Source organism: Anthonomus grandis, chromosome 7, assembly GCF_022605725.1.
Source record: "Anthonomus grandis grandis chromosome 7, icAntGran1.3, whole genome shotgun sequence".
Taxonomy (NCBI): Eukaryota; Metazoa; Arthropoda; class Insecta; order Coleoptera; family Curculionidae; genus Anthonomus; species Anthonomus grandis.
Genome location: NC_065552.1, coordinates 27,217,069 through 27,239,655, shown reverse-complemented (window position 1 = coordinate 27,239,655; position 22,587 = coordinate 27,217,069). Strand labels below are relative to the sequence as shown.

The following is a 22,587-nucleotide window of genomic DNA, read 5'->3' as shown; positions in this document are numbered from 1 at the left end:
AAAGTGTACTCGAAGCGGCAAATCTCTTGGAAGTAGGGCTTGTACCCTCTGCACATGAAACGGGTACAGCAACTCGTGCCTTAAAATTTGCCAACTTGTAGATTGCGATATTCCAAAACGCGCTGCAATTGTCCTAGTGCTAATTCCAGGTTGTTCTTCGATAACTTCTAAAATATCCTCCTCCAGATTTAGAATGTGCCTAGGTTTAATAGCTCCTCCATCTTGTCCAGGCCGCGGCCGCAAATTGCCAGTTTCTCTACCCCGCTGAATAACACGTAAGAAAGCCCCACGTCTCGGGTGATATCTTCGGGGAAATCTTTGGGCATACAGATCAGCTGCCGCCACTGCATTCTGATGCGTTTCTCCGTAAACCAAAACCATGTCGACAAGTTCTTCGTTTGTAAAAATGCCATTACATTTGACGCTTTTATTTTGTTTGTGAAAATAACGATCGAAAACGATCACAGCCACCAACAAACTAAGTACTGCTAAAGATTCCAAACAACAAATTCCAAACATCATGACTTGTTTATAATCAGTTATTAATAAACAAAATAAGTTCGTCTGATACACGTTCTGTTGACATTTGTTTAACTTTATTTCGGAAACCAAAAATATTTTACTACATTTTTTTCTCATTATTACTTATTATTGATATTCATCTACCATTTCCCAAGTTTATGCGCATAGTTTTAAAATCACCCTGTAGAATTGCAGACTCAATGCAGACTCAAAACTAAAATTTTATTGGATTTTTATAGTAAATATATTTTAAAAAAATGGGATAACAAAGGAGAAAAGAAGGCATTGTATTTCAAAGTATACACAGGATAAAGGCTTTTTTCCTACAAAACTACAGTGTTTATATAAAATGCTTTATTAAATAAAATACATCCACTAAAAAAAGCAATATGCAACTTATATATAATATAAAAATACAAACAAAATTATACAAAAAGAAATACAATTTTTATTTTAAATAAACATTTCAAAACTAAACATAAATATCGAGATACTGTTTAAGAATTAGTACATATTGCAAAAGCTCAGTAAACAGGATGGTTAGTAAGTCTTATTTCGGCAAGCTCTCAGAAGTTGGACCTAAGAATAAGTAGATCAAATTAATAAATAATAATTGAATAAATTTAAAAAAATGCAAACAATTATTGGAAAACAACTTTTTGAGAGATTCTAATAAAAGGTTGAAGTATGGCTGTAAAGTGTTTTTTAAATAATTTTTCTTATTCATTAAAGTTTTTACGCAATTTTTAAGTTATCCTATATTATGAAACTAACCACAGGGGCTACAATATTAAATGTTTATATGGTTTACACATAATTTTTTCATGTTATAATTATAATACAAAAAGAGATTTAACAGCTTTTTGGGTAATCTGTTTAGAACTTTGTTGCTACTAATATAATTTTTCGGTTCTAATTGGGCATCTTTAGGTCTGCATTAAAAAAATTTTTTCTACTGGACTTACAATTAAATATTTTAATTTTATAATATAGTTGAGATTTAAATAGATGAATAACGGGAGCTACTTTTATCAAGAGAACATCGACCAGCACGAAAAACTACGCATCTAAACTTGTGGCATATATGTTATGCGTTTAGAAAATGGGACCGACGGAGGACATAACGATTTGATTTTTCTATTGGAAGGGGAGTTCTATTGGAGAGAAGGGGCCCAAAACCAGTCTCAGACCTACAAGTAAAAAAAATACATAGAGACCTACACTATCTGACAAAAGTAGAGCAACACTTTAACGACTTTAAAATTATAAATGCATGATAATCTATACAAATCCACTAAGTTTTAAAACTACAAAGTAGGCTATGATTATCAATGTCAACAAACATTTTCGCAATCAAAACAAATGATTTTATTTTGACGTTTAAGTTTAAATGCTTCATAGTAACCCGTCAAAAGTAAAGCAACATTCAAATAATTTGTTCAAAAGAAGGGTTTTAGCAAAAGTAAAGGGATAAAATAATTGTGTAAGGTGATTTTTATGTTTTTTTTTTAACATTTCTGTGTAAGATTAATCATGCCGAGAGGAATTCCAATTTCAAAAGACTTGAAGCAAAGAGTTGTGAATGGATTCATGGAAGGTAACAAGCTGATATTTCAAGACAGTTTGAGTTACCCCGGTATACTGTGTCCAAAATAATATCATCGTATAATGAGAGAGGACATTTAGAGAAGTTGCCAAAATCGGGAAGGCCAAGGAAAACATCAGTAATGACTGACAGGCGCATCAAAAGGATTTCCCAAAATGATCCTTGGAAGTCCGCACCTCGAATTATTGCCGAAATTCCAGAAATTACGGTTGGTATACGAACAGTACAAAGAAGGTTAGTAAACGCAAAGTTATTTAGTAGACGTCCAGCTAAAAAGCCGTTAGTTTCAATAAGAAATAGAGCAACAAGGTTGGCATTTGCACGCCGGCATTTAAACTGGACCGTCAATGACTGGAAAAAAGTTCTATTCAGTGATGAAAGGTTTAATCTTCAATACGTAACACCTACAATTAAGCATGGTAAAGGTAGTGTATTTTTATGGGGTTGTTTTTCATGGAATGGGGTAGGCCCTATGCACTTTATTAATGATACGATGGACCGATCTGTATGTAGGGATATCATGCAGAATGTTATGCTTCCTTATGCAGAATGGGAAATGTCATTGCGTATTATTTTTCAACAGGACAACGATCCAAAACATTCTTCACAAGTTGTTCAACAGTGGTTTCGGGAAAATAATGTTCGTGTTTTACAGTGGCCAGCACAATCCCCAGATCTTAACACTCTCACAACTCATTGAGAATCTCTAGGAAGAAGTAGAACGTCGTATTCGTACCCAAGTGTTTCCAAATAAACAATCCTTAATAAATAAAACTAGTGAAGTTTGGACAAGTCTTCCCGAAAATGTCATTCAGAAGTTGATTGCTTCAATGCCGCGCCGTTGTCAGCAAGTAATTAATAATAATGGATATTCTATCAATTACTAATGTATTACTTTCAATTGTTTTTGTTGTTCAATGTGTTAAATATTTTTTGTTGAAGTAAAATAAAATACTGTTAAATACAATTTGTTGCTCTACTTTTGTCGCCCCCATTCTTATCAATTTTTATAATTTAATATTTACCGTTCTTAAAATTATTAAAAGTACACCAAAATGTACTGAAATATTACTTTTAGTGTAAGGATAGTGTGACATTAAGCTTAGCGAAAAATCACAACCCAATAATTTTTTTTATTCAAACATGAATAAAATTGAACTTTGTTGCTCTACTTTTGTCCGATAGTGTACATCTCGCACCGAGTGTGCATTTAGTTATCTGGCATGGGCAGAATTAGCAAGTTCGGAAAATAGTGAAACTAAGCAAGCATGTGTGGAGTTATTTATTCTGTGAGTGGCCGTTTGATGAAATTATAAATTACATTGCTTTATATAATGTCAATGGTACTAGGTTTTAATTTTCTGCTTTTTTGTAAAATTCAAGTTTTTAAATATAAAGCTTTAAAAAATATTTCAAAAAGTAATAAATTATATGTATTTATATTTAAGTATTATCATTAACAAAACGGAGATTTTATTGTGTGTACTAGTTTGCACGAAAGCTTACGATTTTTTTAACAAAAAGTAATATTTGTTCCATTTTTCAGCCAATGTATGACTTGTTCTTATAATAATGGACTAGTAAAAAAGCGATCGATCGGTATCCTTTCCCCTCGTCCATTCTCAATTAGATTTCCTGGCTAAACCGTAAGTCATTCCGAAAAAAATATAAAATAAAAAATTAAGATAATTGAAATCTCTACGACTGCGTGGACTCGTCATGGTGGAATGCATGAACAGAACCATTAATCGGTATTTGGCCAAATTAGTCTTAAGTTAAAATTTTGCGTAGAATCGGAAAATGCATAAAAAAACCATTCCATTTAAAAAAAGGTAACTTTGGTTTCTACTACTGTTGTACCTCCTCTATATGCTATAGTTATCTTCGTAATGTACATCTAAAAGTCATTTAAAATTTTTATTTGGGATATTTCTTGATAAAAGGTCGCATTCACGAATTATTAAGTGGCTCCGAGACTTTTTTCACACACGGTATAAGGAGGTCAGCTTATACCGTGGAGTCAGTCAGAGGTCAGCTAAACCCAGTGCTTTTCCTTTAAGAATACTTTATATCGGAATGAATCAAAAAACAAATGGTTAAGAAAAGATGAGGCTTAAAAATGCAGCAAAAAGAATCATTATTCGGTTGTGAATGTTTTCCATAGGTTTTTTAAAAGTTTAAAGTAAAATTCAACTTTTTATTGATCCCTGTATAACAACAAATCAGTTGAAAATTTTTGTAGCTTCGATAAAAAAAAATTATGACAATAAAACGGCCTAACACTAGCAATACTGAAAAAGTTATTAAGGATTGAATTTAAACCAAATTTCCGTTGTTCCGTTAGTTGTTGTTAATTTTGCAGGCCAGTGTAGTTTTGCTAATGTAATAAGTAGCTATTTTTTTCCCACTTAATAATTGAAGAAATTTAGTTAGAAAGTTATTTAATTGAAATAAATAAACAAAATTATCGGTGTCGCAATCAGCCTCAAAATACAAAAAAGCTACGTTAAAAATAAATCGAATAGGATTTATGTAATAATCAAATAATCATGGAATCAACTTACCAAAGATAATTCAAAATTTAAATCTTGGTCTTTCGGTAACAGTTTTTGCAGTCGCTAAAAAGAATATTAATTAATCTCAAGGTTAATTTAGCTATTTTTATATATCTCACCTTTTTTAATACCATTCCTAACCAAATCCATTCTGCCTAATCTCACGTTGGTAATATTCGTCTTAGGGGAACATTTTAGCCTCGGCTTAGATCTCGACCTCGGTGACACTCCGGTAGCAAATCTCTTTATGGGAGCTTTAGAGCCTAAAAGAAAAATAATATTTATATGAGAAATTGTTGTCCAGTTTCGTATGGTCTTACTATGAGGGGTTTTCTACAGTTTTTTTCGTACAAATCCTAAAAATTTGTAATGAAAAATTTTACATTATGGTTATTATTTATTACACATTACTAAAAAAAATATTTCTTCTTTCCGATTTTCTGTGTTGGAACGCATGGACCTCAGTTTTGTCAAATCCTACCAAAGTAGGTAGCAACATTAATCAAAACTTACAAGAAATTATTCGTTTTAACAGCTGCCTTAGTATACAATATTAAAAACGGCAATTTAAAGATAAATAGACATATCAAGTCCAGAATTCAAAAATAAAGCAAGAAAAATCCATACATTCGTTCCATAAACATGCGTCGCTACTATTAAACAGATTAAAAACAAACCACTTCTACCCTACTAATAAATCTATGATTTATTTATCATTCACTCTAATACCTATACCGTCAAATAAACCTTGTAAAACCTCAAACATTACTCGACCAAAATATTCCCCACCTTCGGTTACTAGTTGCGAATTAATTCTCGATTTTGCACCGCCAGCGGGCATGGGGCTTTTGGGGGCTGCTTTTTCCCCATTACAGGTAAACGTCGAGTCCAGAGAAATTTGGCTGTCTGTTTCGATTTTACGTTTCCGACTGTTTTCGTCGCCGATGGCCGATTCCAGAGATAGAACATCGTTTAGACCTAGAAAAGAGAAAAAGACAATTTATTTCTAAGAAAAGTCTGTAGAAATTTTGTGTAAATTTTAATTATTTACGCTAATAGCAGCAGGCTAATTATTAGCCATATTGTGACTCTCGTTTTATTAAAAATGATGGGGTATAGTTTATACAAAAAAAATTACATGCAATATCAGAAATTTCTAAATTAAGTGAAACAAATTTATTACACTGCACTATAAAAAATGTAAATAATGTTTTGATATGAGTCACTGGTATATAACAACTGGTATATCTAACACATGCTGGAAAATAAAGGGTTCAAACAAATAAAAATAATGATGTTGAAGTAATCACAGGTGATCTTAATATAAATATCTTGGATGAAACTGATATTAGTATAACTCAGTATTTAAAAATGATCACAGAAAATAGATTTTTATCATGTATCATGAATCAACCAATAAGAGTAACAAATAATACTTCAACAGCACTTGTCATATATTTTTGAAAATGGCACAATTGGGTTGTCTATTCAAAACGAGCCAAAAAAAAATAATATAAATTCAAACAAAATACAAAAGAAAATTAATATAAACTATAATACTTTAATAAAAGAACTTAGAAAGGAATCATGGAAAGAAGTATTATCCAATTTTCATATCTTTAAAAAGAAAATTTTACTAATACTAAAAAAACATACAATTATTTCCAAATTGAATAGTAAAATAAGGAAAGGTAAACATGTGTAATTGAGGGTATTATTAAATCCATAAATCATAAAAAACTAATAAATATTAATATAAATTAAATAATTTAATTAAAATTGCCAAAGTCAATTATTATAAATTTAAATAAGATGAATCCAAAAGTTACTCTAAATAAACATGGAAACTTATAACTGAAATTACAAATATCCACAGCAAAATATCATCAAACCTGCCTCAGATAAAAACAGGTGATAAATTAATAACAGATGAAATTAAAATTGGCAATGTTTTAAATGATTTTTTTTATAAATATTTGCACCCAAATTCAGAGTAACATTAAAAAAAGTCTGGCTTTATCCTAAATCCTAATTCTTTTTTTTATCCCCATTAAACAATAATGAAGTTATAATGCAAATAAAATCCCTAAAAATTAATACAGTGCCTGGTGAAGATCAAATTTCTTCAAATTTAATTAAAAAAAATACACATGCATATCTTAAAGCCGCTAACACATTTAATAAATTTTGACTTAACATCTTTTAACTAACCTCTGGATTGGAAAATTTCATTACTAACTCTGGTATTTAAATCAGACAACCGTCTTGAAACTATTTATTATAGACCTATTTTTTTATAAACAATTTTACTGAATTATTCGAAAAATGTCGTAAAAAGTGTAGAATAATGAGTTCTCTTGACAAAATAATTTTTTATATGACAGGCAATATGGACTTCGGGATAAAAAAAAGATTTGCGACTTTATGGATCTCTTAAAAGCGTTTGACACAGGGCCTCACAACATACTCTTTGAATTGATTGGAAAACGTAGGCATTCGAGACACATTTGTCTATTAAATTTGCTAAAAATAGATGTGAGCCATAATATATAAAAACCGAGTTCCACAAAAGACTGTATTAGGACGTGTGCTGTTTCTAATTGACATAAATGGAATTGGTAATATATTGCAAAATTCTAAGGTTATATTGTATAAAGCTGATACTGCTTTGTTATTTTCCTGTGAATCATGGACGGAGTTTATGATTTGGCTGAAAAAAGCCGTACTAAAATATATGATTGCTTTGATGCTAAGCTTAAATTATAAAAAAAACTTATTTTATGACTTTTAGTGCCGCATCCGTAGAACAACCAACAAATACCAAAATAGAAATTGATTTGAATAATTGCCTTAAGAAAAATATCTGTAATTGCATACATTTGATTTATATAAAAGCCTCCATATCTTAAACTTAAGAAATTAAAAGAAAGACCTTAAGCAATTATGAAACTAGGTCAACACCTGAAATAGTTATTTAGGTAACAAGTGTGTAAAATGATCCTTTTTTTATGAATGGGAAATTTGTCGCATGAGCCGTAGGAGAATTTACTAAGTGTTATTTATATTTATTCAGCTCTAGAAAAAAAAAGTCAGGAAGTGGATAGTTTGAATCATGATGAACTTTGTAAATAAATTACTTTGTTTCTTGATAAGCGCAATTCTCTGTTAAAAAATGTCTCAATCATCCAGGAACCAAAGTGTAAAAGTTTTAACAAATTTCAGTATCAACGAAGAATTTCAATTATAAGTTAGGTTAAATACTTGGGAATTTATTGCTTCTGGATTTGTAGTATGGGGTACGACCTGTACTACAATAATTTTATCATTAGTTACTACCCAAAAAAGATACTTGCATTGTTACTAAGCAAATTCCTCAAAGAATCTTAAAGCAGCTTAAAGAACTTTTAAGATTCTTTAAAAAAAGTGATAAAATAGTTCTTAGAGACCGGAATTTAAAAAAAGTATTTTACAGTCATTAAAAAACGTGATTTTTATAGGCATTTTTTAGGGACATGGGACAAAAATTGTATTAAAACTTTTCTTTTTTTCGTCTTGCAAGATTTTCAAATCCGGAAGATTATATTGAACTCTAGGATACCCTGTATATAAAACTCTATATGCGCATACCTTCACTTGCCACAAAATTCCCAGCGACTTCTTCAAATTTAACATTTTTTCTGCCATTCAGAGTGGCCACTAAGTTGTCGTAGTCCTTTGTGACACTTTCGGGTGCATCGTATTTTCCACCAACTGACAGATACAAACGTTTGATAAATTTTGCCATGTATTCAATCGCCACGCATTTGTCCTTGTGGTCGTCCAGGAGTACTTCCGCTTCCCTTTGTTTTAATTCAGCCTATAATAAAGTAATATAATTAAAAATTATAATAAATTAGTACAAAATAATTAGATTGAACAATTTAAAATAAAAGTTTCGTAAACTTACCTTATATTTATGACTCAAAATTTCTAATTCGATAGTGGCTCGGTTAATCTCTTCTTTCAGAGCCGGATGTTTTTTTAATAAAAATTGAATTTTTCCTTCTACGTTCTTTTTCTTCAGTTGAATGTCTGACAGTTCCTTTTTGGTGGTGTATTCTTTTTTCTCAAATCTTCCAACCTGCTCGTTAAGCTTTCGCCTCATCTCTTCTTTGTCCGGTGTATCTATGTACAAGTTGCTAAGTCGATCTTTGGCCTGAGTTTTTAATTCTCTGCAAGACGAAAAATCGGTAAGACTTATAAGGCGACACCTCTAAGATAACTAAAGTGTCATCAGCCTATGTCACATACACTTAAAAATGATATACATAGGGATATTGTAAAAAAATGAGGAAAAAAATGCGCAATTAAGTGCTTATAAATAATCTGTCATCAGTAAAGTAACATTTAGGAATATAAAGTAACATTTTAGCATTGGAGTAGATGTCCAATAAGCCCCTGTTTTCTCGCACGCACAAAAACTACTTCACAGGATTTTCTAATCATTTCTGGGGTAAATCTGTTAATAACTTCGATAACAGTGTGCAAAGATCTAAGACCAATTAGGGTTCTACCTTGCTTGGCTAAGCTGTTTAATTAAAATTATTCACCACCAAATGACATTATATAATAAAATACTACCAGATGTGCAATCTGGATTTCGAAAGGGCCATAGCTGTTTTACGGCTTTGGCTCATATAACAGATGATATTTTGAGGGCTACAAACATGATTATAATTTTAACACTTTTAGATTACACCAAAGCCTTCAATAGTATAGATCATAATTTATTATTGGCAATTTTATCTTATGTAAAATTTAAAAGAGCTGCGATTCAATTTTTTATTGATGATTGATGGAATATTTTTTAGTTCACAGCATATTCTCTGCAAGCTCCCTCAGGGATCAGTTTTAAGTCCATTATTGTATACCATATATGTATACATCAATCACAATATTAACAAAGTAATAGAAACATGTAATGTTCACTACTACGCGGATGATACGTAACTATATTACTCGTTTTTTAAAGATCAAGCTCGTGAGTCGCTTCAATTTAATACAGAATTAGAAAACTTAAGATCTATTTCCCTATAGCATTCTCTTTATCTAAATCCAAGCATGTGTTTGTTAATATTTGATCCTTAAAAAGATGTGCAAATTATTAAAAATCAAATTAATGTTAGGTAGGTGACGTGTTTAGAAATAAAGGAAAATATAAAGAATATTGGTATTACTTTTGACAGTCAAATGCGATTTGACCAGCACGTATCTCATTGTATCCAAAAGCTTATCTCAGACTTAAATCATTATACAGCAATTCACATACTCTATCGCAAGCATTAAAAACAATTTTATCTAACGCTCTCGTTCTGTTTGTGTTTTTCTATGGAGATATCGTTTATGGAAACTGCTTGACCCAAATTCAAAAAAACCGTATGCAAGAAGTGCAAAATTCCTGTTAGCGGTATATCTATGGAATTCGTAAATATAAAAGAATTTCTTATAAACTCTCTGCAATAAACTGGCTTAAAATGGAAACTAGGCGTACAGTGCACTGTGCATCTTTTAATAATAGATTATTATTTTATAAGACACTTATATATCTTATATAAAATTATTTATAGATCGCATGTTAATGTAATAATATAAATATTAGATTTTTAGATTAGAAAGGTTTGATAATACCTCCTCTACATCGAACATCGATTTATATATTGATTAAGCTTTACAACTCTATTCCCGATTGTTTCAAGATTTTGCCACGAATCTTTAAATATAAAATCTTTAATTATTATTTCCAGCAGGAAAGTTGAATAAAAAATATGCCTATAATAAAACTTTCAAAATTCAATTTTTTTTCCTTCAAACATTTTAAATCCGTCCCTTTTCTATTTGCTATTTTAAAATTAGTCTGTTCTTTGTTCCATTTTATTAAATTGTATAACTACATTTAATAAAATTTTTCTCTTGAATTAAGGTATTATAGATATCTAAGGTTAATTAGAGCAGGGTAGATCTACATCTGGATTTCGCCTCTTTTCATCAATAATGTTTGGAATAGAATTATTTGTAAATCTAATTTCTGAAATTGCTGAAATAAAATCTTTATTATTATTATTATTATTAAATATCTCAGCTTCTCTTTGGCGAAGGTTTCGTATGAATTGTAGGTCATACCACATTTTTGAGGAAACTCCGTCATGCCGTCCGTTTGTTTTAAAACCAAAATCATTGTTTTGTTGACTGGTTTATTGCGATCTAAGCATGTTTTAATTCTTTATTTCTTTTATTTAAGATTCGAAAATTTTGCCCAATGCTTTTCTCTGTGAGGCAAGAAATAAGCTATAAATGCTATTTGGTAATATAATAGCCACTTTAATTTTAGACTTATTGAAGGTTTTTCACTAACCAATGCATAAAACTCTTAAATTTCTCTTTAAACGGATTATCTGTTAAAAGTAAATTTTAAAAAGATATTACTGATCTACTTATATGTAAGGGATATGTATACCTCTTTTCGTTTCATAAGCTCGTTATTTAATAGCCTATTATAATTATTTAGTGTCTCTTTGATACAATAATTTAAAATAAAAACATACATATAGCAAACAAGCAAAAGCAAACATTTTTGAATAAAAAGTAATAAATTCTCAAATATCTTACCTCTTTAACGACATACCCAACTCACTACATTGTAGCCGATATTCACGCTCCAACAAATCTTTCTGATCTTGAAGAAAAATCTTCAAAACTGTCAACATTTCACTGTCAACTTCTTTATTGCACGGCGATTCAGCAACGACTGTTTCCGCGGGTAAAACTGTCCTTGCATCATTTATCTCAACCTTTTCTTCTTCTTTTTCAACTTCTTGGTGGTTTGTCAAATCTTTAAGGACCGGGCTATCTGTCAACTTCTCCGAACAGTTCATCATTTCCTTCAATTCAGCAACCTCTTTTTTTAATTTTAAATTTTCAGTTTGGAGATCTTCAACCAATTTAATATATTGCTCGATGTGCATATCGACGTTGACGACGTTACGTTTAATAGAAGTCTTTATTTGGCTTGCTCTAGAGGCATATCTATAAAGAAACATTAATAATGAAAGAGCTTAAAGATATATTAGGTGGTTCGAACTTACTTTAAAGTATTGTACGTGTCATCAAAACTTAATGATGAAGGAGACACATTGGCGATCATAACAGTATGACAATTTCCGCCTAGACTATCTTTTAGCAATCTGGTTAATTTTGAATCTCTGCAATATAAAATTGTTTCATTATAAAAGTTGACGTTTCTTAAAATATGATAGAAAGTTTTAGCGAGTTAGGAACCTTGCCTTAGAAAAGAAGAAAGCCTTGAAGAAAAACTCCTTGCCTTACTAAATATCCAGCATTAATATGTAATACTTTTTCGGTAAATAAAAATGTTCTGCTCACCTGTATGGCACATGTCTTTGACCATCCGCTAAGCTATTGATACAATTACCCAATGCTAACAAAGATTTATTTATATTAGCGCCCTCTTTAAACCGGGCCCCCATGAAACCTGTCGCGGAGCCTCTTTCACTTCCTGCCAGATCGATCATGCTCAATTTCGCTTGCCTGACCTTTGAAGTAAAAATGAGATACAAAATGTATTAGTATTAGTGAAAATTCTAAATGTATTCTGTACTAGTATACAGTATTGGCCATAATTATTGCATACTATTATATACTAGATTTATGGGTAAATAATTTTTACAAGCCCTTTTAAAAAAACTTTATACTTTCGATTATTCTTATTTCTATTGGCAATATATTGTATTTGTTTAGACCATTAAAAAATAATTAATTTTGAGCACATTCTTGAGAAATGCTAGGTATATAAAAATTACTTCTGGATCGCGTGTTATGATCATGTATGTTGGCAGAGAATGTGACTTTACTCAACAGATACTGTGGAGCATGATCAATTTTAATCTTGTGGACAAATGTCAGCGTATTGAGTAGAAGATGCTCTCTGACTGGTAACCATTCTAAAGTCTGTAAATGTCTTTTATTGGGGCCATTTTGCAACTTTTGAAGTCGAGACAACTCTTTTTGTTTTAATAAAAATAATACAGTACAACAATAATTAAAGTGAGGCAGGATAAGTACATTGTAAATAGTTTTTTTTTGTCCATAAGCTTAAGTAAGGTAAACATCTAGATAAATAATAAATCTTATATGTAATAAATCTTATTTATATTTAACTGTGCTGGTAAGTGTCTGTAAAAACATGCCTTTGCTATTATCATATATTTTGTTTTAGAGATGTTAACCTTTAAATTACACCACTTATAGACCGATTTTAATAATCGATATTATTTAATTTAACTAGAAGCTCATGTCTGTTTAATGTAGTAAAATAAAATAACGCATCATCTGCAAAACAATAAGTTGTGCATTCTGTAACATAATCTATTAAATTATGAATATATATTACAAATAGCAATGGTCCTAATACACGACCACCTGTGGAACGCCATATTTATTTATTAACGGTTCTGATAAAACATCATTCATTTTTAATGCCTGTTTTCTATCTTTTACATACATACTAAACCACCTCAAAACAACCCCCTGTAAACCTATACTTTTTAATTTTGTTATTAAGCTCTTTCTATTGATGGTTTCAAATGCACTTCTTAGTGGTTACTAATTAATAGTTAGAATGAATATTTTGTAAAGAATATTGGACTTAAATATCAAATACTTTTATTGTTATAGTGAACAAAAATATAAGGATAATAAAAAACAGCCTGGATAAAATTTTTGCAAAAAATTTATTTTGTACAATAACATGAGGTTTAACCGGCAGTACCTAGACTTTGATTTTGAAAAGTTATGCCCTGTATCTTTGACAAGAATCAATGTTTATGCATGCCTTGTATGTGGTAAATATTTCCAAGGCAGAGGCACAAATACACATGCTTACACCCATTCAGTAGCAGAGGGGAAGAACCTGCACACCCTAAAGTTCTAGTGTTTGCCTGATAATTATGAAATCATTTATTCTTCCTTAGATGATATAAAGTATGCATTGAATCCCACTTTCACTTCAGAACATATTCAGAATTTAGATGGCAGCACAAAGCTGTCCAGAGCTATAGATGATTCATTATACATGCCAATAGTTGGTTTAAATAATATTAAGGCGAATGATTGCTGCAATGTTGTTTTACAGGAACTGTCATATGTTGCCTCACTACGTAACTACTTTCCCAGAGAATAAAACTACTCAAAGGTAAAAAGGCCACCAGGTGACTCATCTTACTCACTTGTCCTAAGATTTGGTGAGCTAATGAGAAAACTGTGGAACCTAAGAAATTTTAAAGCACATGTATCCCCTCATGAAATGTTACAAGTTGTGGTACTGTGTAGTAAAAAACGATTCCAGTTTACTCAGCAAGGAGACCCAATAGATTTTTCTATCATGGTTCTAAATGCCTTCCATAAAGCCCTTAATGGCATAAAGAAAAAAGATAGTTCGATAATTTATAAATCATTTCTGGGCAATATGAAGATTCAAAGGAAAATTCCACCTATTGAGATGGATGAGAAGCAAAAGAGAACCCTGATGCAAACCAGAGAGTACCAAGAGGTACAAACTGAGTCTACTTTTCTTTATTTGACCTGTGATCTGCCTCTACATCCTTTGTTTATTAATGAGTTTAAAGAAAATATTATTCCCCAAGTGAATCTTTATCAACTTTTAAATAAGTTTAATGGGCAGTCTGAGAAGGAATATAAAACTTACAAGAAGAATTTCCTGAAAAGGTGTGAGATTACTATGCTGTCTCCCCTATTTGATTCTGTATATCAAGAGGTTTACAAAGAATACGTTCTTTATTGAAAAGAATCCTATTATTGTAAATTTTCCAGTAGTAAATTTTGATTTTGGCGAATTCCTGACCCCTGACGTAAAGGCGAAACATAAACTGAGGTTCATAACAAATAATTCATTATCAATATTTGGCCTTTAGCTCTTCATCTGGCCTCTAACATCAGCACATCTTTTGGGCAATGACTTAATAAAATAGTAATAATATTCGAATAAATGTCATTCCATGCCTCAAGAAATGCTTTGAAAGGTTCATCTTTTCAAAGGTTCAATCTTTTACAAGCTTAGAAGAGTGTTTGAAATCATTATTGTGTTAAAACACGAATGTTAGAGGCATTGCTTCATCTGTATAAGGTACCACCACATTTTATAAAATGTCGTTATAAATAAATCGGTATACGAAGTAGCGGACATATCTAAGCCTGAAAAACATCCCCCCCATACAAGGACATAGGCACCTTCAGTCTCGGGACATTAAACTGCATCGTCACTCCCAAACAAATTAAACTTAGAGTTATCGCTGTCATTAAGGGTCCAGGACATGTGATTTAGGGCCAACTAAAGACAAGCGATAACGTTTCTTTTCTCAGCAGAGGTTTTTTCAAACCTTTGTAACATCTTAGAGCTCCTTCAACTAATCTGCTTCGGATTGTACCATCACTGATTCTGATGCCTCTTGATTCCTCCAAAATACCCTTTATTTTAAATGAAGATATAAATGTGCCATTTCCAGAAATATTAATTATGATGCTGTCATAATATGCTCTGGTTTTTCTGCAGCCAGAATTTTTTTACTGAGACTATGTTATCAGTTGCATAAAACCTCTATAATGCAAGACACTGTAGACTCAGTAAGTTTTTTGCAACTATATATACACTGTTTGACACCCTGCTTATTAAATTCAATTACCCAATTACAGATTTTAACTGACAGGGTTTTACGAGTCATTTTAAGATTTACTTGGTGGAGACCCTCAATGTATACAACAATGTGAATATTTCGAGAATAAATAACAAACAATAAGCCTTTGTAAATCTTGCAATAATATTGTCCACGTTAAAAAAAGTTTATAGATAACATTTGTGGCGTATCATGTCGAACCGGACTTTTTTTTGGTGCCTATAAGTTCCTTACTCGATTAACAATCAACAAATATAGTCAGATATTTTTGAAATGTTGATTAAAGTTAAAATCTTGCAATATTTATGACCAATACAGTATATATGCCAACAAGTTAATAAAGTATCATATAAAAAAATTACCTCTTTTGTTGCTTTCATTTTCATTTGAATATAAACCTGGAAAACCGCATGTGATCGACTACTTTCCGCATTGGCATCTGTAGGATGTTGAGTTCTTCTTTTATTTCCCTGCTCCAGTAAAGAGAATAAGTCATCTGGTTTGTTAATTTTGTGTCCTGTAATACCTTGTACTCTAACCCCTAAAAAAATAAAAAAAAATATATTTTAACTTTTGTGCAGGATGCACAAAGTAAAATGAAGTGTTTCAATCTTAACTAAGTAGCTTTGTGGTTTCAACAAAACAAGATAAATATAAATATAGGCTAATTTTTTGCTATATTTGTCACTAGATATATTAAAATTCAATCAGCTAAAATTAATCTGTCAATGAAAAATTTTCCACTCAGAGGGGGGCACTGTAGGGATCTTCCAGTTAAATTGCAGCTTTTAATTGCATTTCTGAAAGTCAACATAGATAACTTAAAAGAAAAGACCTTTAGCGCCTAATCTTGTAATCACAATAGTAAACCAGCATTTCTCTCTTCTATATTTATGTTAAATTCAATTGATTGCATCTCTTCTATGTATATATAAAAATATATTATTTTAAGACATCTTATAGTACCAAAGTAGTAGTAATATTTTGTGCTAAGGATTTTATGGATATATTGTGCAAAGGCCCTAAGGTATTTCATGTAAAAATATATCCAGAGTATTCTGATTTAATCTTACCATATTTTGCATCTTCCAACAAATTTAAAGGAGTTCCTGGATTTAATAGATCTTTAACAAGCTCATTATACACTTCAATGTAGGTTAACATTAACTCAAAGTCCCTCTCTGAACACAGATCCTCTTTTTTCTGAAATAAGGCTTTCATTGTCAGGAAAGTAATCCCTGGATTTTCATTGCTCCCTAAAATATTAATTTGGTTAACAGAAGGCTTATTTATCATTTTTTAATATTTCATGATGATTTGCCACTATCATATTTATTACTGGTGAAAAAGACAAAAATGAAACTCAAAAATAGCAAACCAAAAATCTATTGACTACTGAATTATGTTATTTATTCTAATTTGTAATATTGGCTAGTTAACTTAAGTACATACATATATTTGAAATATCATTAGTGTTCAACAGAGTATGTCATGCAATTAATATATGGATCAAGGAGAAAAATAAAAAATGCTTCGGGAATCTTTACAAATTACTAAAATATTGAGAAAATGTTATTGAATATTTAATTTTTTAAATAATAGTTTTTAAGCTAATTGCTTTTAATAAATATCAGATGTGGATTTGCCAATAACTACTTCCAGCTTACCCCACAGATTTTGTATACTTTTACAAGTGTACAAAATCATTTTTACTAAGCATTTTTTACTTTATGGTTGTTCAAAAATATATAATACCAAATCATGTTCAATAAGTATCATTAAAAAATATCATACAAAAGGAGTAAAGTCCACATCCAAAATACTATATTCATATAAGTTGGATAAATTACATTATTTTGATTGAAAAGGACTACTTTATATTGGGATGTATTTGAGTCTGTAATATGTCCTTTGGCTTGTAAATAACAATTTATCATATATAAACTCACATTCAATGAATTAACATCAAATATATGAGACTTACAAAATATCTCTAGAAAACTCATCTAGGTAGTGATATGCTTTTTCGGTAGTATTATATCTTGTTAAATATATGTTGGCTTCATAGAGCCTTCTATAGCTTTGATGAGTATCTACAAGCTCAACTGTGAAAATTGGTGAAAATGAAACAAAAATAGGTTTTAGGAAGTTGAAATTGATATTGGGGTCTCCAAAATTTTAACTGTTTGTGGATTGTGATTATTTTGTTTAGTATTTGTGAAATTGTATCTTGGGTGTTATTTTTTTAATATTTTAGATAATGATTTTGATTTGCAATGTAAAACTTTAATAATTTGTAAGCAAAATAATTTTTTAATATGTATTTATCTACTTGTGACAATTGTAAGAAATTCGTTCGCATAAATAAACTTTACTTCACTTCATTAGTATTCTTGTATTTTTTATGAACCATTTCTACTACCATTAGCATGAAAATGCAAAATAATGTGAGAATTTCCTCCCTAACAAATAGTGGCCTCTAAAACCTAGTGCACATAACTATTTCATAGCATGCTTTTGCAAGACAAAAAGTGACTGAACAAAGACTTTGGCATATTAAGTGTGGCTCTACTAGGGAAAAATACAACTTTTAGCCTCTTATATACCAACTTTAATGTGAACAACTCTATAACAGAGTCAATCTTTTTTTGGTCTTTTGGTTTCTTTAAACAATATGTGTGTTAATAAAAACCTCCAAAAATTGTCACAATATCACACATTCTTTTTATATTCCTTCCTATAAGACTAATTATAGAAATAATTCCTTTTTCACTAGGGCAAATAAATTTGCAAACTAGTACTCAGCTCAATTGGACTGCTTTACTGATTAAAATGAATATATTACACTGTTAAGAAATAGTGTGCTATAGACTTCTGTTTAGCTCGGATATCACAAATGATCTCATATTAAATTATGATGCTATACTAGTTATTGATTGTGATACTACATGATAAAATTTGTAGTGTTTTATTCTTTCTAGTTTAAGTTTCATGTATATAAATATTTTAAATAATTTTCACTTGATTGTATATTGGATTGAATAGTAAATAAATAAATATTCATTTTGGTAGTACTAAAACACAGCTTTGCATAACACCAACTTTTGCTAAGTTAATATTATTATTTAATGCTTCTTCAAATGTAGTGATATTTATTCCTACCCACAGAATGAGAGTGTTATCAGCAAATAACATCAAGAAGTATTCTTTGAGGAACCCCACAATATAATTTACAATGTTTACATAACCATTGTGTGGGTACTAAAGAATTGTTTGGCAATTCCCCTAAAGTAAAAATAAAGTCAAACTAAACATTTCATTTAAATTTACCTATCATGGTAAATGTCTTGCCAGCTCCTGTAGCTCCATAAGCAAAAACAGAACAATTACAACCATCCATCAGATTATCAATCAAGTTTTTTGTACTGTCCAAAAACACTTCTGAATTTGTGGACTCAGTGGTAAAAACCCTATCAAAGGAAAATTTTATGTCTTTTTTGGATCTTTTAAGCAAATCTCTATGTTTCTGCTGTACACCATGATAAAAAAAAGGTGTCTCATCTTCTTTTGGATCAAAAATCAAGACTTGCTGGTTCACCACTTGGACAACAGATCTAAAATAATAAAAAAAACCTAATAATCTCTTTTTCTTTTTGATTTTATCACCTATACTACACTTATAATAACTTACTGATGCTTCTCATCTTGTTCTTTTACATTAGGTGGACGGACTCTTACAACCACTTTTATATTACAAGATGTAGCGGTGACTTTTGGAGCTGTACTAGATACTGGCCGCGATAAAGTCCTTGTGACTTTCCCTATTATACCGTTTTTGCCTATCGAAGCCCTACGTCGTGGGGTAACTGGTTCCTTCCGATTTTTCATTTTGGCACTGTCATTCGTCTTCCGTTCTAACTTTATCATATACAAACGTATGTTTTAAAAAATCTTTTGTCTAAGACTATAAGGATAATAATTACATCAATTTGAGAATTGTAAATACTTTGAAAAGTTCACTTTTTATATATTTGTGATGTAAAAAACAGTAACAATTTAAATGTCACTGGAAAAACCGTTAATCTTTTTTTTGAATTTCAAAACATTACCTATTGGTAAAGAAGGAAACTGTATTTTGTAAATCGATATATAAAACCAACTCTATGTAAAGGTCCATTTGTAGCGCAACAGTCAGGCGCTACATATATGCAACATATGTTTTATGTAAGATATGGTGTCAACACGGTATGTTACGAGTTGCGCTACATGTATGTACCGCGAAAAATGGGTTTGTTGTCTAGTAAATCTCAATATCCATATTTAAACTATAAATATCCCCAGGCAAAGATGGTGTAACCTCAGAAATCGTAAAAGAACAAACCGAGTTTATATACAGGATGACAATTTAAAAACTTGAAATTGTCATATATTAAGAAAAAAAAAGTGAATCAAAAAACGCTGAAAACGCTGGTTTCTTTAAGACGAAGGAGGAAGAAAAGCAAGCATATTATGTCATCCTTATCTGCAACCATTTGAATAAGGTAAGATACACCCTTAAAATCTTAAATAGAAAGGGGATAGAGTGATGCATCATCTTAAGGCTCTTGAAAAATGCTTTCCAATGATACCATAAAAGACCATTTTTTGATCCAGGAAAACAATAAATAAAAACACACTTTTGATTTTTTTTATTATTGTTTAATTAAATATTCAAAATGATGGCTACCGATATATTGACATGTATCTTAAGAATTCTAAACATGTCAAGCCCATAGGTATTTTATGTTGGTTTATTTCCTATGGTTTTTTTGAAATTTAGTTGACTTTATTCTCTAGAATCTGGAGTAACTATTGTCAAAGATTTGTCTATACTGTCTAATATATAGTGCTTCCTGCATCAGTCCTTGCCTGGCTATTCACCTAGTAAAATCTTTGCCCCACTTTTCCCAGGACCATTGTTACTCCAATATGTCTTCCTGACACTTTGGTATGGATTTCCTTTAGCAATCATATTACCTCTTTGCCGCCATGGTCAACTAGTGTCTGCCGCAAGAGTCTATTTTTCAAAATTAGGGAGATATACTAGTAGTAAGTGCTGCCTAATTTCACCATCGCGAAGTCTATCCAGGATTGCTTGAAATGCCAAACGTTCATTGATTCTGGGGCATCTGGATATGCTACTCAAACCAAGCATATCGGCTTCAAATTCTGGCTTTAAACTCCCTTGATTTCTGGTATCGTTTTTTCAACTGCGTGTGGTAGACTTGTTCCAGGTGTGACTGGTCATAACGCATGTCCAAATGATTCACCAGATGATCGTAGACTTCTAGCTCTTCGAGAGACATTCTTTGCAGAATGGTAGCAGCATCTCCTCTCAAGGTCAACGTACGTGCAGTCGTACCTCTGGATGACGTTGCTTTTGCAAACGCTGATAAATATTTATGGACACATGTCGTACCATAAAATTGAGGTGGTTTGAGGTGCACCGGCAAAACAGATGCAATATTGCAACAAACTTCTTCTTGTTGTCCAGGGCAGCTCATAGATAGTGTTGACGTCCAATGTAGCGATTTTGTTTGGAAATTCCTGGATTCTGCCATTTATTAATAAAAGAATTTGTTTTTCAGTAAAGAACATTTTTTCCAGAATTTCTTCTATTTTCTAAAATTTATCTTCGGTGAGTGAGCAATTTACGAGCCAACAATTTTTACATTTGTTTCGGTATGTTTTATGTTTGGTATGTTAAATATATTATATATAAACAAAAAAATTTTGGATGAGCCGTTTTTGAATAAAATAAAAATTTATGTTATAGTGTTTCATATTTAGTATATATGGACGTCGATTGTCCTATGCTCCTATATACTTATGGACACAAATAATTTAAATATACTATGGTATTATCACGGACTAATCACTTTTATATTGATCTACAATATTTTTTTGGGTTAGGTTGGGTTTGGTTGGGTTCGGTAGGGCTAGGTTTGGTTTGGCTGAATTAGATTTGGTTGAACTCATACCAGCCCATATACTCAAATAATTATATAATAGTTAGTGCGTGTAATACAGTAACTGAACAGTAGGAAATTCACTTACAAGAAACTCTAAGTGAAAATTATTAATATTGCTAATAACCGCTGACTTTTAGCTGAAGTTTATAGACTTTTGTCAAGTATGACACCACCGCATATCCTTGTAAAAAATTGACTTTTTAAAGAATTTTCGCATTTTTTTAATTTTTTTAGTACCTCATAGGTAAACCATTCCAATTTTTTTTTTGCCTTAAAATGTTCTATAGGCCTTTTCTACTAAACAAAAAAAAATTGTTGGGCCCTTAATTGCTCAAGCATCTTTTCTTCCAGCCTGGCATCATTCTCTTTGAGTACGACACAGTTTTCTTTCAGTTTTTCAGTATTTTTCCTCAATTTAGCTTCCAAGATAAATTTTCTTCCTTCATGGGAAGGATTTTCCAACAAATCATTTTTCAAACCTTGCAACAATTAACCGACGTCGCTTTCACCAGCAAAAAGAGTCATCGCCTTTTTTAAGTAATGCCTTACTAAGCCGCTCCTGCAACACGACGCCGATAAATAATACGCTGATGAATACTAGGGTGAAAGATATAATTATTTTTTTTCATTCATAAGATATATAAATGGCTGAAGTTTTAATAAATGTTCACTCAACTCGCCTAATGCTAAAGCTCCAAAATTTAATTTAATGTTGAATTTGTTTACTAAAGAGGGAAAAATTAAAGGTATTTGGAGATAATTTGTTTTTAGTTTATTCTTCGACTATAGTCTTATATCATTTCAATAAGAAACAAAATTGGGTTGCCCTATGATAAATTAGTGAGAATGTAACCTCTGAGTAAAAAGGGAAAGGTAACCTTTATTATGAATTCTTTAACACGTTGAGTGCCGCCATTAAAAAAAAATGGTCCCAGAGGCCGTTACATTTTTTATATGTAATAGTGCTTACAATTACATAATAGTTAAAATATAATTTTAAAAATAATGTTTTTTTATTTAAAAGTTTGTACTTTTTGGATTTATTTTCATGGTGACACATTGGTCTCACGAGGCCTAAAAATAATTCAAAGGTTCAGGTGGCCGCATGAATCCAATGTGTCACCACGGTCGGTTATGTCCGTATCCCC

The 22,587-nt window shown here is 31.0% G+C and overlaps 1 protein-coding gene and 1 pseudogene across 1 annotated transcript; one reads left to right on the top strand and one right to left on the bottom strand.

Moving 5' to 3' along the window:
• Window positions 1-947: 947 nt before the first annotated feature.
• Window positions 948-19,508, bottom strand: LOC126738719 (kinesin-like protein KIF18A). Its single transcript, XM_050444158.1, has 13 exons — window positions 19,120-19,508; window positions 18,759-19,042; window positions 16,502-16,684; window positions 15,791-15,969; window positions 12,103-12,272; window positions 11,805-11,921; window positions 11,329-11,745; window positions 8,630-8,894; window positions 8,311-8,539; window positions 5,473-5,661; window positions 4,803-4,946; window positions 4,693-4,746; window positions 948-1,101 (listed from the first exon to the last, which is right to left on the bottom strand). The coding sequence occupies exons 1-12, from the start codon at window positions 19,353-19,355 to the stop codon at window positions 4,703-4,705; spliced, it is 2,457 nt and encodes an 818-aa protein (XP_050300115.1). The 5' UTR covers window positions 19,356-19,508; the 3' UTR covers window positions 948-1,101; window positions 4,693-4,702.
• Window positions 13,487-14,669, top strand: LOC126738255 (U4/U6.U5 tri-snRNP-associated protein 2-like; annotated as a pseudogene).
• Window positions 19,509-22,587: the final 3,079 nt, after the last annotated feature.

Bases quoted from the DNA above. Each gene is read 5' to 3' on its own strand.
- LOC126738719 (XM_050444158.1), bottom strand. From the start codon at position 19,355: ATGATAAAGTTAGAACGGAAGACGAATGACAGTGCCAAAATGAAAAAT. The intron at 8,895-11,328 runs GTAAGATATTTG...TTCGTCTTGCAG, and splicing joins TTGGGTATGTCGTTAAAGAG to AGAATTAAAAACTCAGGCCA. The intron at 4,947-5,472 runs GTGGGGAATATT...TTTTTCTTTTAG, and splicing joins TTCGCAACTAGTAACCGAAG to GCTCTAAAGCTCCCATAAAG.